General features: G+C 38.1%; 1 protein-coding gene across 1 annotated transcript in view; it reads left to right on the top strand.

The window, feature by feature from the left end:
* The first annotated feature begins 598 nt into the window (after positions 1 to 598).
* The window catches only part of LOC137283392 (calcium uniporter protein, mitochondrial-like), a 106,443-nt gene continuing 86,016 nt past the window's right edge, over positions 599 to 21,025 (top strand). Inside the window, exons 1-2 of the mRNA XM_067814857.1 lie at positions 599 to 740; positions 9,174 to 9,243. Of these exons, the coding sequence (XP_067670958.1) occupies positions 639 to 740; positions 9,174 to 9,243 (172 nt within the window). The 5' untranslated portion in view covers positions 599 to 638. The remainder of the gene's footprint in view (positions 741 to 9,173; positions 9,244 to 21,025) is intronic.

Below are 21,025 nucleotides of genomic sequence, written 5' to 3'. Positions count from 1 at the left end.
CACTTATTTTTTCTTTGTAGATATATATTTAATAAGACAAGTTTATACTTGACACTACATATCATGAGTATTAGTATGTCACTGCGTCTTCTAAGGCTGGCTACGATATTTTGAGGTTTCACTGAGACCTGTTTTCAGTTTGACTGATATGAATGTCATGTCATGGAGACAACGTATTAATCAAACCCTTGCGACATTCATTTGTACACATAGGTCGAAATATCAGCAGTTCATGTAAATCCAGGATTTTGGACGGCTTTAGACTGTTTTCGTTCAACATAAATATACGTATGTCCATGTCGACATCTGAACAAGGAACTCAGTTTCATTGTGAAAAAACAGCGCGAGGATTAATGCTGGGAAATGGACTCGTCTTCATTAATACATCAACTATTCTTGGAGATCATCGACTGTAACTCGATTATGCACTTTAATAAACATATTACTGCATGTGTTTTAAAGTCGATTAAAATCTCGTAATAATTTTTCAGGCCACTCTACTGGTGCCATTCAATTACTATGAAAGCAGAAATCGATACACCCTACGCCACATGCGGTTTCGTCTGACGGCCGAGCAATCCCAATGTAGTCCAGACAGCATTGCTTGTCGTCACGACGGTAGTACCTCTCCAAAGTTTATGTCAATAATGGCGACTTCTCCGCTCACGCTGTTGCTGAGGCGAAATATAGGAAAACATTTCGTTCGGAAAAAAGTGAGACCTTTACTAAGCAACTTCAGGGTAAGGACAATGTGTTTTATTTGATGCAAAATGCAACTTATATCCACTGTCAGTGTTTTTAACAGGAAGTTTGGTTCGTTGTCCGATGACTGTTACGCTGGTTCAAGCTGCTTCTTGCCAACCGATATTCAGCAACTGTCAATGACTTGAGTTCGCGTAAAATGTTTGTTGCAGTGTCTATGGATGTACAAGCTTATTGTCTCAAGTAGTTTCTAATGATGCAGTCACCTCACATGCAAATCTGTTTTGTTCAGATTGGCCGTATGAAATTGTCCGCTTCATGACATGTATGGAATGCACTTGAACTTACCTGTGCATTCTAGGAACATATAAAACTATGACTATCACTTGCGCATAGTGTGCTAAGTTATTATATACAATCGTACAAATCGTTGTTAATTTCAGTATGACATGTTCATGTATTATTTCAGAAATTGCCCAAATGTATATGTAAATATCCACATAGATTTTTCAAATAGACATTAACAGCTATGAAAGGTGTGTCCACTAAGAAAAACTGATTCTGCCATGAGTGTGAACGTGATGAAATGTATAAACAACAGATGCATCTGAGATGAGCTGCAGACTACAGCTTCCTACCAAGATTTGCAAGTGACCATGCAATTTTGTTATGAATGGATTTCTGGATATCAACTTCTTTGCTTTTATGAGGCATAAGTGTGTCATATGATATGGTATAGTCAGAATGAACCTGCTCCTTGAATGGACTGTTGTGGCATATCAGGATATTGGATAAAATGAACATTTTATACTGTCATGAATGTTTCCTCTGGTAGGATTTACAATAAACATTATTACAGTCTGTGACCTCAGCCAGTATTGTGAACCACAATCCTGATGAAAATATACCCTTGAGTGTAATCACAGCATATAAAAGTCCATATGATGATGCAAAAATTTACCGAATATGATACATAAAAAAGGTCAAGTTCATCCTGCGATAACTTAAGTGCATCGGTCATGTAGGTTGTTCACCAAATGATTTAATTATAGATAGGACCTGTTCAAGAGATACGCTACTCGTGTAACAGATTAATATGGGGCTAGATCCCAAGATAACAATAAACATCATGAAAGGCACTGGTAGGTTCCGGAAAGTAAAAATCTAATCATGAGTGATCAATGAACGCTTGAACACTTTTTTACCATCAGCACACCATTTTAATTTTTTTGTGTGGCTTAATGCCTCTCTCTGTCTTCATGAATTACTGTCATATAAAATTGTTTATGTAATTATAATATCACGTCTGATCTTGAGATGTGAGATTGTGTAGTTCAGCCATACCTTGACATAGTCACTTGGATCCTGGGCTTGTTATATGTTTTCAGAGGCTGTTTTTGTTTTAATGTATAAATGTTGTCTGTAATTACAAAATGTGCAATATGTTGGAAATCAGTCAACAGATACAGAGAATATTTTCCACCTGAAAACATTAAATGTTTTGATGGACAAAATTATTTCAAATCGGCTTTACAATTACAGCCATTATTTCACTGAAGTTTAAACTTGCTGCAGGATATGTTTAGGGTGGTGTATTCACTTTTTATTGAGCATAGTATTGGAAATGAAGTGACTTGAAATTCTAAGGCAGAAAGTACATATTGTAGTTTTGTGAAAGACTTTGAGTACTACCTGTTGGTGTGAAGAGAGTGAGTGTTCCAGCAGTATGATGGTCAAGGCACAGAAATGGTCTTCGCATATCGTGTCCATGTTGTGACTGGGACCCAGGTCTTAGGCGTGACAGGCAAATCATTTAACAATTGGACAGTCTCACTGCCGAAGTGTGACGAGTGAAAAGTCAAGGTGTAAAGGTTCAGCAAGCAGAATGGCTGTGTGGCAGTATAGCAGTTAGCTTACACTATTGTCAGCCATAGAGACTTCGTCTCACTTGTCATTCATAATCTATAAATCTATATTTGGCTAATGCTTGATGTTTGATGTTGACTCTGCAGAACGGGAACAATGTGAAATATTACTGAGGCGGTTAAGTTGATGATCAATACTGGTGGCCCTATTAATCAAATGTTTCAAGACTCTCTTGCACATTTGTGGTCTGCAGTTGAATTCAGAAAGGTGTGTTTTAATTGCCAGTATTACCGTTTTGATGAAACAAGGGGCAGTGCTTTAAATGTCATTGGATAACAGACTTTTTAATGCCCTGTCTGTATGAAACACCCCTTGGGGTCACCATGGGTGAAAGTTAGAAGTGAATGTGTTCAGTGAATGCTTGACAGCTCTGGCTTGTATTGTACTGTTAGCCTGCTGAAGGCTAAATCTATAATTGTTTAGTAATTTTGTCTTTTGTAAAGGCATGTCTAGATAAGTTGACAGTACTCCAGTCTGTTAGAGGTATATCTATGTTTTTGAAAATGTATAGTATTCATTATTTCTTTGGGAGCCTTGTGCAAGTTTTTTGTACAGTACTGTATGAGGGTTGATTCCTGGTTTGCACTTTTCATTTTTCTAGGTTTGTCTGTACTATACGGCTCAAGGGCTTCACCAAAATGGTAAATGTGTGGGACCGGCATATAGGCAGGCTTCCCTTTGACATTGAGCTGACATGCTGTGGTGAAGCTGATGTCTGTTCAGAGTGATGTGAAACCTACCTCATTCAGAGAAATTGGTTTCACAGTCCTTTCAAGTAATGAATGAATCTTGGTTTAACCTGAATCAGCAGTATGTAAGCTTTGCCAACAGTAGTGAAGCTGTACTATCCTAGTGATGGACAATTGGTGGTTTATGATGCAGTATGCAGTATTTAACCTGTATCAGCAATGTGTAAGCTGTGCCAACAATATTGAAGCTTTGCTATCCCAGTGATGAATGATTGCTGGTTTATGATGCAATATGCAGTATTTAACCTGAATCAGCAGTATGTAAGGTTTGCCAACAGTAGTGAAGCTGTACTATCCTAGTGATGGACAATTGGTGGTTTATGATGCAGTATGCAGTATTTAACCTATATCAGCAATGTGTAAGCTGTGCCAACAATATTGAAGCTTTGCTATCCCAGTGATGAATGATTGCTGGTTTATGATGCAATATGCAGTATTTAACCTGAATCAGCAGTATGTAAGCTTTGCCAACAGTAGTGAAGCTGTACTATCCTAGTGATGGACAATTGGTGGTTTATGATGCAGTATGCAGTATTTAACCTGTATCAGCAATGTGTAAGCTGTGCCAACAATATTGAAGCTTTGCTATCCCAGTGATGAATGATTGCTGGTTTATGATGCAATATGCAGTATTTAACCTGTATCAGCAATATGTAAGCTTTGCCAACAGTGTTGAAGTTGTACTATCCCAGTGATGGACAATTGCTGGTTTGTAATGCAATATGCAGTATTTAACCTATATCAGCAATGTGTAAGCTGTGCCAACAATATTGAAGCTGTACTATCCCAGTGATGAATGATTGCTGGTTTATGATGCAGTATGCAGTATTTAACCTGTGTCAGCAATATGTAAGCTTTGCCAGCAGTAGTAAAGCTCTACTATCCCAGTGACCTGGAGATAATCCTGTCTGGGTCATGTAAATCAGTGCTTATGCTCATGTAAACAATGAGCAATGATCCACACCATTACGGTACATAGATAAACACTTACCAGATCCTGCATGGTACGTCATGTAACCCTTTCATCTTGATTAGTCTGATCTTAATCATGATTTTGCCCAGAACTTCACAAGGACAGTAAGTCTTAAAGCCAGTTCTGAGATTCGTGAAAAAAGTAATAAATATTCATTTTATTGGATTTTGAAAGTCTCTTAGAATTGATTGAAATTGCTATTCCACATTCAAGACCTAAGGTCGTCATAAAGAGATTTGATTTATGTACATTTTGTATAGTGTAAGATCTTTCAGATAAGAATTTATAAAAAAGAATGGTTGTTCTATCTGCCTGAAGCATCATATTTGGAAAGAAACTTGTAGAGCTGGTGGTTATTTGCCATGTTTGTTGTTGAGTAGTGGGGTCCCTAAGATCATTTTAGTGGAGTTTTACCATATGAGAAGGAAGTTTTTTATCAACAATTTCTGTCTTGGTGTTTCCATTGAAAGATTAGCTGAGGATTTTTAAAGAAATATTGCACAGAAAAAAACTTTGAGGAACATTTCTCAGTCATTTTCATTCAGTTTCCATGGAAATTTGGCACATGTACAGTGGAAGCTGTCTAAACCGGCACTCATCAGAACTGAGGAAATAATCCACTTTAGGCAACATGCCAGATTGTGGAGCTGAAGATAAATGTACAAGCCACGGACGGGACTGAGATTTTACGCCGATGTTGACAACTTGCCGGATTAGACAGGTGCTGGTTTTGGCAGCTTCCACTGTATATTCAGTAGTAGGACTCACTTATGTGAAACTAGGTTTTGTCACTTCAGTTCTAAATGCAATGAAAACTGGGATTTGTTTAGTTTTAATGTATATTGGTATGTTCATTTTTGCCCACATAATGCAAAAGTTGAAATTTGGACATATTTTTTACCATTCTTTTAAGTCCTTTCAAAATGCATATTTGGCCCCTTAATGTCCTGAAATTACCAGACTTGGGAGTTGGACTTTGGCCTATTTCTTCTGATTGTGATAATATTTTGTTAAGATCTGAAAATGTAAATGGTATTTCAAAGCTTTCTTAAAATAGCTATTGTTGTTTTCACATTTTACTGTTTCGCAGTGTAGACACGACACTCTCTTCCCAGCTTTTTCTTCACAGAATTAGAAGAAAGGCCAATGAAGTTATTAAAATAGTACATTGTATCGGAAATTTCATTTGGGTTCTTAGTGTTTTAGTAACATTGCAATGCTTGATGATTTTTCCAAACTGTCTCATCTTGAACCCTCCAATGTCATGTATCCTGTTCTCTAATAAATACCTTGGGACTCATTTAGCAAGAAAGCTTCTTTTGGATGTTACGCCACAACCTCAGTCACTTAGATGGCCAACATTACTGAGTGTCTGTTTTGGATTGTGCGAATGGAATCTGGTCAAATCAAGCCACGGTATGGAAAGAGTACGAAGTATTCATTATAATATGAGGACACCCATCCCAGGATAACCAAGGATGGAAATGTCTCTTACCTGCATCTCTTTTGAGTTGCTGTGATTTCAAGAAGTCTCACTACAATATGTAACTGAACCATTGTTGAAAGCTGCTTGCAACAACTTATATATGCACCATCTTGGGTAAAAATGATCAAAAACTAAGCATTTCCCAGGGTAGAATATTCCTTCAGCAACCCATGCTTGCCATAAAAGGTGAGTGTACATGTCGTGAGAGGCGACTAATGGGATCGAGTGGTCAGGCTCGCTGACTTGGTTGACACATGTCATTGGTTCCCAGTTGCACAGATTGATGCTTATGTTGTTGATCACCGGATTGTCTGGTCCAGACTTGATTAACTACAGACCGCCGCCATATAGCTGTAATATTGCTGAGTGCGGCGTAAAACTAAACTCACTCTCACTCACTCACCCACCTACTCACTCACTCACTCACTTTCAACAGATGATCACGGGAGCTCAAAATATTTAACTATCTGATATTTGATTGATTCAAAAGATCAACCAACAACAATTCACTACCAGCTCGTACATAAAGCTTAAAAAAATGTCCTCTGTTGCATGAAAGTTTCAGTGTGGACAAAAGGATTGTTCGTAGTCCTCAGCTGTTGCCAGGTTATTGAAGCCAAAGCTTCGTTACGTTGCATGTTACCTTGATACCCATACTGATGAGGTGCATATGTGCTATTTAATTCTAACTTTCATTCCCAACTTAAACCTGTTTACCGAGACCTACACATAGACTTCTGATTTCTAGCATCATTCAATCTCTGAATTCAACTAGATCCTAGCACTCTGCAAATACTTGGTTGTAGTTATTGTTGTTAGCCCCTGTATGATTATGGTCTGTCAATGTTCTGTGTCACACATGATCATGTGCTTGACGTCATGAGCATCATTCAGTAGATTAAGTCTTCACTTACGACAATCAATTGGTTCTGGGGAGCCTAGACTCTTGCCCTTTAAACCCGTGTTACCCTCAAGATCCGTGTTAGAATTGACTTTCAAAAGGCGACTACCGGGTGAACAGGCTTGCTAACTTGGTTGATACATGTCATTGTATTTAAATTGTGTAAGTCGAAGCTCATGCTGTTAATCACTGGATTGTCTGCTCCAGACACGATTGTATACAGACCGCTTCCATGTAGCTGGAATATTGCTGAATGGGGCATTAACCAACCAACCAACCAACCAACCAACTAATCATACCCATGATCTCCACTATACTGGTGAGGAATACACTTAACGCCTACTGGTATGTGCATGTATGAAACTGTTAACCTCAGCATATGACCTTCTGTTCAATGTTCCACCAAAGCCCAACTGACATGCAGATCTCATCAGGTTTCTGATTTCTACACTCAGGACTTTTCATGCTATCATCATGTTCATCGGAACGGTTTAAAGACATTACCATTGGTAAGGTCAGCCATGTAAAATCCTAGAAGCCAGTCATAGAACTGATGATGAATTATTCAGATCTTTCCCATGTTACAACATTAGCTGGACAGCTCTTGTAAGCCTTGACAGTCTGTGCTCCACAGATCACAGCAGAATTCAGACAGGGAGCTCCTCGTGGTGATAGTTAGAGCTTGTTGGATTGGCCAGACCAGCCTGGATTGGCCTGCAACCCGAGCCATACTTTTTACTAATGTGTCATTATCACCCCACTGTACCAGTGTATACTGATGCATAGGCATGTCCCGTGGTGTCTTAATCCGAGACTGGTTAAAATTCAGAGTGAATTTTTTCTGTCAAAATCGTAGTATAGTATATTATGTTGAATATAGCCAAACACAATTTTATTGGTACTTGCAGTTTGCAGTATATTTTAGTCGAAATGCATATAACAAAAGCAGAATAAATTGATATTTTAGTTGTTTTTTTGCGATTGTTATAACATAGTTTACAGTAATTTGTGTAAAGCACTTCTCTGAAAAGATCTGAGTGAAGTTGGATATGGTCAATGGTGGTTAACCCTGCTTCACCATGGAAACACATTTCATGGCCGTAGTTATGATAAAACACTTGTTCCTAAAGGTAATGGGAAAACAAATTCATCTTCTATATGCTTGCCTGAATAATGAATATGGTAACCTGTGAGAATTGGGTCACACTGGTTTAAGTGAGTGGTTGCTGGTTAATTTTGCCCCCAGGGCTTGGCCATGAGTTGTCATGCATAGACTGTTCGGCATAAATTTGATAGATCGGTTGATATTGTGTCATTAGGCCTCACATAAAAACTAAAGTGTTTTGATTTTTGATTTACCATAACTAAAGATCTAATGCATCTGTCGAGAAGTGTATGGTGCTGAAAGTGTGATTCTAGCAATGGTATATCTATGTACTTATTGTATTTTGATCTGATTGTGAACATGGATGCAGGTAAGAGCATTCAACATGTAACTTAAAACCAGAATAACATCGAGTAATTTTCTTTCTTGGCAGAACTTTTGCTTTTGGAGTTGTGGGAAATTATTATGTCATTCTGTGAATTTGTAAAGTTGCAACATTGATGCCATATTTATAAACACTGTAGTTTCACAGCCTTTCCATCAGGTAGCTCTACACAGTATGTGTACTGATACACAAGCTTATGCAGTGATCCTTGATATACATAGCTTTAAAAGTTGCTGGTTGTTGTCTAAAAGTAGAGTGCCAAGATTGTGGTAGTGGTTTCTCCATTTGAATTGAGAGTCAGTGAGGGTTTGTGGGGTTAGAAGTTGAATAGAGTGCTATCGATTGTGGAGGTAGTGTCTCGATTTGGAAAAGGTGCTACAAGTGGGTCGTTTGGATAGTGTCAGAAATTGCCACATAGGGACAAGTTTGTAGGGTCAGGTATATTTCTACTCTGACAGAATATAATGATGTTTCTACTAGTGATTAGTTATCAACTTATAGGTAGTCTTTACCCATTATAATGCTGTGAGGGTTCAGAAAAAAACTGCTTCAGATCCAGCAGAAGCTTTAGCTGGTGTCAGATAGCTACAAGGTGGTTGTACAGCCAGCACATTACTTACTGGATACTTTAAGCATATACCACAGACCTGGAGGGACTAGATACAGATGAAGAGCTGACTGAAAACAAACCACTGAAGCTAAAACACAAACACAAGTTGAAAACACATGTTATAATGTACACACAGCACATTTCCAGTCTGTTTTAGCACCAGGAACATTTCACCTACATATTACCAACATGCCATTCTTACATGATGTGCATCACATGTACCAACCTCCCCAGCTTCAGCATGAAGATATGATGTGACAGGTATAAGCCCTGTGTCACTGTTGTTAGCATCTGCAGATAGCTGATAATGATGGGGTATTTTTGACTGTGTTTCAGGAAAGCAGCCAAATAGGAGACCATAGCTGCCCCTGTTACTTCTACTGTACCCAAGTGTTATTCAGGAATGGTAAGTGTCTCTGATGTCTTGTGTCCCTGGTTACAGCAACAGTCATCACAACATAAGGCTGTTGTATAACTCTTATAACAGACATGCCAATAATGAAAGACTGTTGTTTAAAGTTTATAGCAGCATGCACACAAATGGAGGCTTTTTTTGTAACACTTATAACACACCTGTTACCTATCAGAGAAGGAAGGAAAAGGAAAACTTGAATATGTTTTTGGGGTAATTGTTTTTTAAACATTCCATGATGAAGTTCAGTCAGTTATTTGTTTCTTTGGGGCAGAATCTTCATCTATTTGATAACTTGTCAGAATATATAAGTGTTTCTTGACAACAATAATTGACATGATGTTGAGAAGGAGCAGTGCTATGACAAACTTCCTGTCTTTACACTGTGTAATGTGATGTATGCCTCTGAATGGAAGAGGTCCATTTTCTCCAAGATCGGGAGCTATTTATGAAATTGAAACAATTATTTCACCAAGCATTTACTTCAGGATATTTTGTGGGGTGAAATCTAAACGACTGGCTGAGGATATGTTTGATTTAAAGGACTTGTGTTAGCTCAGGACACTGAAATATGAAGCCTTTGTTTGTCATGGTGGCATCAATCAGGTTTCTATGGATTTTCCAGAATTTTCCTAGATTTATCAAGAGCACTGAGGCAAATGATAAAATTGGAGATATTTCTACTTTAGCGATCCTAGATAAGAACATTGTATGTTATTTTGTCCTCAGCTGTATTTATGATAAATATACTGCTTAATTGTGTATGAAGCAAGATCATTATGTTGAATGGTATTTATATCATGGATTGGGTAGCTGTGATATATCATTGCATTTGACCATGTAATGCGTTGCTGAATTGACCAGTGGCTCAGTATGAAGCTGTGGTATAACATGGTTATTACATCAGAGGCACAATCTGTTATTACAACCTTGACACAGTGGGATACGGTATGGGAACAATATGGGAACTATGGTTACAACACTGGTGTCAGTGTGTTTATTACAGCAAACAGACAATATGATAATGTAGTTGTGTTGGCAGTGTGATGGTTAATGGTATACAGTACTGATACATGTTACATCATTGGTCCAATATGGGCACAATGTGTTGAGTACAAATATAATTTTTGCAATGGTAATCAGTCCTAACTGCCTATATCCAATATGTAGGGCTGGTACGTGGTGTGGTTCGAAATGTTGCTGAGATTGGAATTTGGGAATTGGGAGTTTGGGATTGATCGGTGACAAAGGAGTGGGTTTTGAGTAGATGTTGGGAAGAAGGGTTGGGATCGTGATTTGTTTTCGAGTGAGTGAGTGAGTATGGCTTAATGCGGCATCTGCAGTTTTGCTGTTATTTGTGGCAAGATTGGGTTTTGAAGGAGAAAATTTGGGAAGAGGGTTTTGGAGTGCTGTTTGGGATTGGGTGTTAAGAGAAGAGAAGAGAAGCAGAGAGGAACAACATCTTCTAACAGTTTGAATCATCATTTTACAACCATCATTTTCAGAGTAAGAATGTAACTGTCAGAGCAGTGAGTTTGCTGCAGTTCATGTTTGTGTGATAGTTATGATATTAATGGGGGCCGCCATGGAAGGTTTCCAGTCCAGCTGCAGGACAGTGTTTTATGACAAGAGCAGATGCTTCGGATGGTTGTACTGCTCCCTGTCATCATAATTGCTTGATGATGATTGAATAGAACGGTCCGTCAAGTGGAATTGGAACAACTGTCTCATGAGGATATGAAGTGCAATGGGCCTCTTTATTTCATACATGGTGACAAGTACATCAGTGCAATTATAGCTAATGGGATGGAAAACTCTGTGGGTGAAAATGCTCTTTCTGTGGACTGTTGCAGTTACATCAGGCTTGGAGTCATCTGTATTAACAGGTGGTTTGTTTAGTCTTGATTATGTTATAAACTGGTTATGACCCTTCGACTTGATTATGTAAAAAGGTTTATACACTTACACCATGGTTTAACAAAATGTTTTGGACCACTGTAGAAGACTTTATTGCCAAGAAATTGAAGAACTTGCCGATTTTATCATGTTTGACTTATTGATCAGACAGTGAACAGCAGGGTAGCACAATAATGCAGTCATTTTCCAATAAAGAAATCCTCCTTAGGTGTCTCACTGACATTATTTCAGGAAATGTTGCTAAAAGCGGCATAATTAGCACTCAGTGATGCCATAAATGTTGTAATTGTGTCTGTATCTCATTGGTCGTTTGACACACACCTCTGAACTTTTTCTCAGTTGTCTTGCAGCCCAGTCTCATCAGCACAAGCACTATTGTCAGACAGACGTGCAAGGTTAATGACACCCATGTACTTCCCTACTCCTGTGAGATACCCCCGAGTATTAGAAGGGACAGTTCAGAAGGTGTATATAATGTGTATACACCACTGCTTCTGTTAGAACGGAGGCCAGTTATCAAGGGAGTGTGAATAAGAGGGATGCCAACTGTACCGTTATATGAATGGTAGTAGAGTGAAACCTTTAAAGTAGCTCTGACAGTTGGTTAGGCGTTTGTGGAACACCCTGTTGCAAGTGAGAAGCTGTAAGGCAATTAACAATTTATCATCATTTCTGGACTACTAGCTATAATGTCTTGGATGTACTACTTGTGTGGACTAAAGTTACTTATGTTCATAGTGCTGTTTGCGTAGTTTTTGCAGGAACACTGTCATAGGTTTCAGGTTTTATGTTCAATGAGGCAGTGGGGTAGTCTAGTGGTTAAGGTGTTAGCCCGTCAGCCACAAGGGCCGGGGTTTGATTCCCTACAAGGACACAATGTATGAAGCCCATTTCTGGTGTCCCCAGGTGTGATTTTGCTGGATTGTTGCAAAAAGTGGCATAAAACTAAACTCACTCACTCGTTCCTTGTTCACAGGGGACCATGGTTAGCCAAATCATCTATGGTGCCACAATTGGCTCGGTGCCACAAATGTCACTTTGGCTTACAGAAACCCATTATCTTGAGTTTGAATCCCATTTCACCCAGATTATGTTTCAAGGTCTGTCAGCACAATACCCATGCTGTTGAAGTTCTTTAAGTGGTATATGTCTGAGACCTTTATCACTTGGGATTTATTTCCTTATTAAGCTGACATGCAGAGAAGTATTGGGAATCCTGTTCAAAGCAGGGTTGAATTTAACTCTCTTACTCAATGTTCATTCAGCTTTCTTCCCAAACACTGACACAGAATTCAAGAGGTTTATTTATGTTACTGAAGATTCCACTGTCGGTACATAAATGAAGAGTAGTAGTTGAGTTGCCTATTGGTTAAAGCATTCGCTCATCATGCTGAAGGCCAGGGTTTAAATCCCCACATGGGTGCTGTGTGTGAAGGCTCTGTCATGAAATTGTTTGAATATTGCTGAAAGCACTAAACCATACTCATTCATTCACATGTATGAAGGAAGGTACACTTACCTCCTAAGGACATTTTGGATTTGCTGGTCATAAATGATGACAGTGAATTGGGTGGTCACACATTGTGATTTGGTCCATTGCATGTCTTCCTACGTTAACAACAAGGATTATGCTTACGATATTGGTCACAAGATTGTCTAGTCCAGATTTGTTTAATTGCACCTGTCATAGGATCTTGCTGTTGGTGGCATTAAGAACCAAACTCAAAGTTAAAACACCTTTTCCTTCAAACAAACTTTTCTTATGTAAATTATTACAGTAAACTGCAGTTGTAACAAACTCAAAGGGATTGCTAATTTTGTATCCTATTTTACCCGAAATAGGTCAGCCATGGAATCCTCAATGACCAGAATGTTTAGTAATACTATGGTAATTGTATGGGTTCTAAGTAATCAACATTATGTGTCCAACACTTTCAGGTGGTAATGAATGGATTGTCAAGTCGACATCACTGGCTTCTCAAACACAGGGTTATTGATCATTATTAATGTTCTCAATAGACACGTACGGTTTCCTGTTTCCTGGCTGACAGTTGTACCAGCTGAGGCTAATTTCAGAGTTATACCATGGGAGGGTGATAAATCTGTACATGCAAACAGATACTGTTATGTAATGTGTGCATTATTCCATAGAGAGGCTCCAGAAGGGAGGTAATGGCAAATAATGAGAGGCAAGAACTGCTTCAGCATTATGTGTTGTGTATATCAGAAGGTTTATGGTAGATGTTTGTCTATTAAGACAATTTTATGATCATTACACTCGGTGATATAACAGAAATAATGTTCAAAGTAACCTGATACTGAATCTATTCTTCAAGGGTCTCCTGTAAAATTACACTGACTATTTTTTACATTTTGTTTATCCTTGATTCCTTGTATTCCTTTAGATCTTTAAATATCTGGTCTGGACTACTCTAGTGATTGATGTCATGAGCATCTAATCACACTGTTGGGATATAAGACTAACAACTAGTCTTTGAAAAGAACATATTTTTCAATAAAAAGTTCATTATTTAAAAAAAAATATATATGTAGTGAAATGTAGCATTTCTTCATTTTTAGCCTGAAACTGTGGAACTTGCCACATTTTCTAGACTTGTGTGGACTTTCTGGATATATTTGCTTCAGTGTCTGTATGACAGACTGTTTGGATACAATCGCATGCAATCTCTCAAGTGTGACTACCCAGCTTATGTAGATTTCTCTTATTACTCCAGGTTGCTCAGAATGTTTTCTCAGTATTGGAATGGGTCAGAAGAATTTATTTCATTGATTGATTGCAATGTTTGATTATTTACCTGTAATCCCTGTATCGCCTTGGACTAGTACATTTTTTATTCACCTCTATATCGATTGTGCAAGGATTGTTTTTGTCTGATATATTTGTTAACTATAGAGGACAATACATTAACCCATTCAAGTTTGGACATGAAAAAGCTTGCATTCAAATAAACACGGTGGCTGATAAACTTTCTTTTTATGTTTTGGTTGGTATCATTGTGTGGGTTTTTGACCTTACACTCTGATTTCTACCTAAGCTGAGGGATCCCTTACTCTTGTAAGAGAGGCCTGAAAAGTGACTCATGTGTTTTTGACAGCATAGGTTCTTCTAGTGCAATTAGAGTTCATTTCTTGCATGACATGAGATGTTGGCATGAGATACTAGCACAGAACAAAAGGTTTTAAATGTTTTGCCAAGGCTTGTTGAGCTGTATTTTTGTCAAATGCAGGTCTCTGACGAGAGCTGGCAATGTAAAGGTGTTCTGTCTTTACAGCGACTTGGTCACATCAGATCTCAATCTAATCTACTATCTGAAGCCTGTTAACAAATCATTTGAGACCTGAACCTTAGATTGCCTGTCAGCATCAGTTAGGGTGCCTGAGTGGCAAGGATGCTGAAACACAGCAGCACAGATGAGGTGGTGGTACTGACATGTATGAATATTCCATCAGTGTAAGATTGAGTGTGGCCCGCTCCAAGTTATGTTGATGGTGGGGCAGATGGATCTGACACAATAGAATGAGAGGTGACATCTCTGATTCTGTCGGCCATATTGTATGCCTGGGTGACAGTTATTTTGGCTAGTAACTTGTGGAAAATGTCAGATGTCTGCATTTGGAATATACATCAAACCTTTCCTTCGCATATGCAGAAGAATGTTAGATGATAAAAAATTCAGTGATGAGATAGTTAAATCTACTGGTCTTGCCAACAATGTTTTCAAGGTGATTTTAATATGAAATTGGAACTCAGCTTGTAAAAGTTGAAGTTCCATCATCATCAGATATATTCTTATGTTTGTGTTGTTTCCATGTAGAAGACTGTTGATTAGAATGTCTGTCCAGAGAGCAGAAGGTTGCAGGTTTGATTGCCATCCACATAATACCAAAAGACATTAAAATATTTTAGCTGTTGGTCCCTACCTGGCGCTTAGCATTAGAGGGTACAATAAGGTCAGCTCAGAGTCAGTTTAATATGTCTGAGTGGGATATTCATGCTAAACTACAAGGTATCTTTGTGAGCTACCACTGTACAGCCAGTTTGAGTCTCGCCTGGTACAAGCAACCACACATACACACATATGCACATCATTCTGTGAAAGAAATATTCTTAAGCTTAAGGTTAAACCCCATTTCACCTCATCTCTAAGTACACTTTATATCTTTTTTGAAGATTCAATTACAGTATCACCATGCTGCATTTTTTGTTTCTGATATTGCTAAAGCTTGACATTTCTCAAAGCTGAATTATTTATCAATCAAAACAATGTGGCATCCATGACCTTAGATTCACACGGAATAAATGATTGATGTTCTGATCATGTATGAACTCAGCAATGAGGGATTAATCATAATTTTGCAGAAGTTGGATAGTATGCTTTATAAACTGTTATCAGATGAAGTTTACACAGGTTTTGTTGTAAATACTTCACAAAATGACACAGACACAAAACTTTGGTTAGAGTGTGTTGTGAGTCTTCTTCCCAGACCCTAGAGAATACATAAAGTAAGGAGTCTGGTCCAAGTCTAGAAAGATTGGATTGTCTGAGGAGAAGAGGAGGCCAGATACCAAGGGCAATTGCGGGTAGTGGTCATAAACATGCTGACTTCAGATCATTATCATGTGAACAGGACTAATGGCTGACAGAGGCTTGTTTACAGACATTCTGACAAAATTATGCTTTTGGTTAGTTCCAGAAATTTTGAATTGTTCTCGGCTCCCTGGATTAATGTAATTTTCTTTTGCAGATAGAAAATGAGTTTGTCTTCAATTGAGATACAGAGGTTGCTGTAAAATGTATGTTTATCTGCAACTGAATCCACAGTGCTTTTTTCTAAATGTGTGTATGTAAATGAGACAAGAGAGCCAGGCATAAAAGGTATGTTTGACTTCAAATGATATCCACAGAACCAAGCTTGGAATGTGTGTTTGTCTGCAAGTTAGACAAGGGTAGGTTTCCACTTGAGGCAAACCCTTGACCTGAAGATGTGTGTCGAGGTTGAGTGAAATACTACAATCCAGCCAAGATGTCCATGATTGGTTCTGGCAGGGAGGACAAAGCTGAATTGAATGTTGTCAGATTAATGATTGGTGGTAATGGAAAATGAACTTGGTTGGGAAGTAAGTTTTTCACTTGCCGATGCCCCCAAGAGTCCAGTCTTTGACAGCTTCATTTCATCAATAGCTAGCAGTCTGCACTAAAGAAGTACAACTGCTGTGGCTGTATAAACATAATGATTCATTGTGTCTTGGTCCCTTATTTCCTGTTTTCCTAAGGAAGTATTTTGATAAATTGTGTTCAAGTGATAATCATAAACATCTTCCTGGTTGCTTTCTTGGGTGGGATAATATTTCCCTGATTTCTTGGTTTAGGACAAGATTTCTTGGATAACTTGTTTTCACCATTTTCTATATTTCATGGATACTTGTTTCATCACTGATGTAAGATCTGGTGTCCCCCTGCCATGATCTTGAGAGAATATTGCTCAGAAACATGAAAAATGAAAAAATCATGCTCACTCAAACACGCATGCATGCACGAACGCACTCACGCACTCACTCATATTCCATAATCCATTCACATACATTTCACCACTGACTGTCTTTGCATCTGTTTTGGAGATAATCAAGACTAGGTGTTCTAGGTATATTTGTTCCAGAGCAGATTAGGTTCCGACCAGAACCGAGGTTCTACAGCCAACTGCACTGTCTGGCTAAGTATGGAGTCCTGTTGAGTGGTTCCACAATCAAACAACATTCCTAGTGTTGCAAATAATCCCCGGAACTGGTACTGCAATCCTAATTGGAGATTTAGCAAGCAGTTAGACTTTCAATGTGGATTTCAGGGGTTTACTGCCTCTTTGGATATCAGCGGCAGGGATACTTCTCACCAACCATTGCTTCAACTCTTCAGCCCTGAGCTTCGCTAGCATCTTCATGGCTTTGTGGAATAATGGTGAAATACATGGGCTCTGACAAGGAGCTACAAAATTAATCCTTCCTCATGTATGGTTTGAATAATAGATAGCATGATATTTGGTTAATTTTGTGTGGTATTGTTATGTTCACTCTGACAGTTTGTCTAGATTATAAGTGGACATGGTTATCTGTTCATCAGACTGTCAAAGAAGCTTATACAGTGTTCGAAACGTTTTTAGCCTCTACCAAGTACTTGCTACCTGGTTTAAAAAATAGGTAGTAAAATCCCATACCTGGTAGGTGCATTCTTTCATAATTAATCCCTCCCAGTTCCATTACTGTCTTTGGAACTGTATTAGGTCTCCAGACCATCTCACCACTCACACACCACCTGTTCACTAGTGGTTTATAGGATCGAATTCTCTAAAGGTCCGTAGGTCTGCAAGTTTGATTTACATCAAATCTTCAAGGGTACCTGTCGTCAGTCAAGTGCAGATCTATCATTTGAAAATTGATGAAAGTAAGCAATGTGACTCAAAAAATACCAGGTAGCAAGTTGTTGCTACTGTGTTCTCCTTTCAGGTAGCAAAATATGATTTTAAATAGCAAATTTACAAACTCAAAGTGTTAAGTTTGAACCCTGTTATGTACGTTGCATCTCTCCCAAATCAAGAAAAAGTAGTGTAGTGGATTTTGCATCTGCTTGTCCGACGGTGGCATTATCCCTTTGGCTGTGTCATACTGTCAGATGTTCACTCTGGCCACTTGGGCAGTATTTCTTCATTAGTGCTAGTAACTTACTTTCCAGAACAAAAACATCTTTAGTGATACCTTTGTGGCATCTCAGTTTCTTCATCTCCTGAATTTATATTTGTAATTGGCCTGCAGGAAACTGTTTGCTGACCTTGTGAATATTGGCTGAGGATTGTTACTGAAACAATGACTGTAAGTTGTATATGTGATTGCCTGAAGTGCAGATACAGCATCTAACAGAAACACAGAAGGTTGGTAGTTCAACAAGGCCATCAAACCAAATGATGTTCAAAGATGATATTGTAACCCAGGTTGGTGCTGGGCATTAATGTGAAAACTATTGAGTAAGACAACACATTGTGTCAGTGTTGTATCCATGTTCAAATGTGGTATGGGCTTGTTTGTTGTTCAGTGCAGAAAACAGCAATATTTCATTTTTATGGAAGTGGTCTGTAAATAATCAAGTCTTGGACCAAACAATCTAGTGAACTATAGTACTAGTCCACTGTGAGTTTACTGAGGAAAAATGTATGTAAATGTTTGGATATTTATATGTTTACATCTATGAAAGACATTCTGAAGTGTGATCTGGGTTAGATCTTCAACAACCCATGCTTGACATAAAAGGTCACTAACAGGATCAGGAGGTCAGACTTGCTGACTTAGTTGACATACATCATCGTATCCCAGATGTGTAGATGTTCATGCTGCTGATCACTGGGTTGTCTGTCCAGACTTGATTATTTACAGATCACCGCCATATCGCTAGAACATTGCTAAGTGTGGAGTTAAGCAACAAACAATCCTGAAGTGTGATATTTGGAATGGTTTTTCCACAGCTATTGAAGTGGTGAAGATGAAGAGACTGAGTCATCAGATGATGTCTCAAAGTAATGTTTCTGGTACAGGATTAACACATCCGGTATGATCCAAATACTCCAGGATATGGGCAGTGAAATCCTTTATATGGGAAATTTCAGTGATAGCTGTATTTGCAGTAACTTAACTAGCAACATGCTACATGAACAGTTTGAGTGAGTGAGTGAGTTCAGTTTTATGGTGCTTTTAGCAATATTCCAGCAATATCACGGCGGGACACCAGAAAATGGGCTTCACACATTGTACCCATGTTGGGAACTGAACCCGGGTCATTGGTGTGACGAGCGAACGGTTTAACCACTGGGCTACCCCTCCGCCCTTCATGAGCAGTTTGAAAGATGTAATAGACAGAGGTGACATTAACAGTATTTCATGGAATGGAAAAAATCCATTTTACAAAACCTAATTTCATAAAAGATAAACATAATCTGTTTATCAAAGAAAGTATTCTTACATAAATTATGATTTTGAAATGTAAAACTTTTTGATCTAATTAGGCTCATTTTTCTACTGGGTCTTTTTTAAAACATTGATTAGGGAATGAAAACTAGTTTTCATGAACATTTCAAACATGATCTGTGTCATGAATGCGATTGTTTAGAACCATTTGGGGACAAGTATTAAAATATTGGCCAGTTTTGTTCCTCAGGAGGAAAATTGTATGCAGGTGAACTTCATGATGCGTTGTTGTATTGCCATATCTATTTAGGAGACATTAGCCGAGACACACACATCCAAACATTGATTGGAAACACAATTCATAGCCATATCACACGTTACCAGTGTCAAACTCTGCCTTTATTTGTTAGTACTACAGTGCTTTGTCCAGGGTCAAGGTCATACTTATGATCCTGGAACAAACTTTTGTAAAATCACAAATGCTTTTGGTAATGTCAGTGGATGTTTTTACCTTTAATAAGCTCTGTCCAGATCCAGTGTGTTGAGTATTTGTAGATGATGTAAATAAGAAGTGTCTGAAAATAAATGATGTTTCAGTATCTTATCGGAAGCACATTGCACTTTACTTATTAATGCAGTGGTTACCAACATACCTCAATGTGTCTCACAGGCCATGGAAAATATATTGAATAGGAGCCCATCTTATGTCTAGAATGATGAATGTGAAAATATTGAAAGATATAGGACACAAAACCAAATGCACTTACATGCTGAAGACATTCACCTTCAGTGGGACAAATTCATAGTCAGAATTTAGAGAAAGGCCTCTCAGATGTATCTTATGGCTGTCTTTGTGGAAAGTACTGATCTACTGATAAAAACATTAAAACTCAATTATTATAATCAGAACAATGATTTTAACAGAACTATTATGTTGTGTAGGAAAATGCTACAGCATGAAGTGGAAGAATTAGTCTTGGGTGTTATTTATTCTTTTGTTTTCAGGAACTGACGTACATTTTGAAACTAAAATACCAGTTTGTTTCAGTTATTATATTTTCATTCAACGTTTTAGAACAGATAATTCATGTTTGAATAATCGTTTCATGACCGTTTGGTTAGTTTTGAGTTGCCAGTGAGGACTTTGCAATTTGTTTGCTTAGATGATTTGCACACAGTATTGCGTTCAAGGCAGTTGTTGTATATAACCACCAATTTGTCAAATGAATTGATTTATTTTAATGGGAGGTCTGCATATTACTTCCTGCTAGATCTAAATGCAAAACTGCCTAGGGAAATATTGACTCTGATAACAACAATGATTTTTGCGGTTATATGAGTTCCTGCTGCTTTGTTTTAGTGTTCACGTCACTGGTTGTTGATTATAGGGGATGGACTGGTATTATATGAGATGGGCCGTTAGCATATGGGTAGGCCGGTATATATTGGGTAGACTGGTAGTATCTTATGTGAATTGGTATGTATTGGGTAGACTGGTATTATCCAATGTGTGTTGACATACATAGGGGAGAATGGTATTATCTAATGTGCTTTGAAATTATTGGATTGGCTGGTATTATCTAATGTGCTTTGAAATTATTGGATTGGCTGGTATTATCTAATGTGAATTGGTATATTTTGGGTAGACTGGTATTATCTAATGTGAATTGGTATATATTGGGTTGATTGGTATTACATTGGGTAGACTGGTATTATCTAATGTGAATTGGTATATACTGGGTAGACTGGTATTATCTAATGTAAATTGGTATATATTGGTTAGAGACTGGTATTATCTAATGTGAGTTGATATATATTGGGCAGACTGGTATACATGCCGAGACACACTTGAGTTGTAAATAAGTATTAAGGTGACTTTCCAAGTCTACA

This window comes from Haliotis asinina, chromosome 5 (genome assembly GCF_037392515.1).
Source record: "Haliotis asinina isolate JCU_RB_2024 chromosome 5, JCU_Hal_asi_v2, whole genome shotgun sequence".
Lineage (NCBI taxonomy): Eukaryota > Metazoa > Mollusca > Gastropoda > Lepetellida > Haliotidae > Haliotis > Haliotis asinina.
This window is presented reverse-complemented; position numbering and strand designations above follow the sequence as displayed.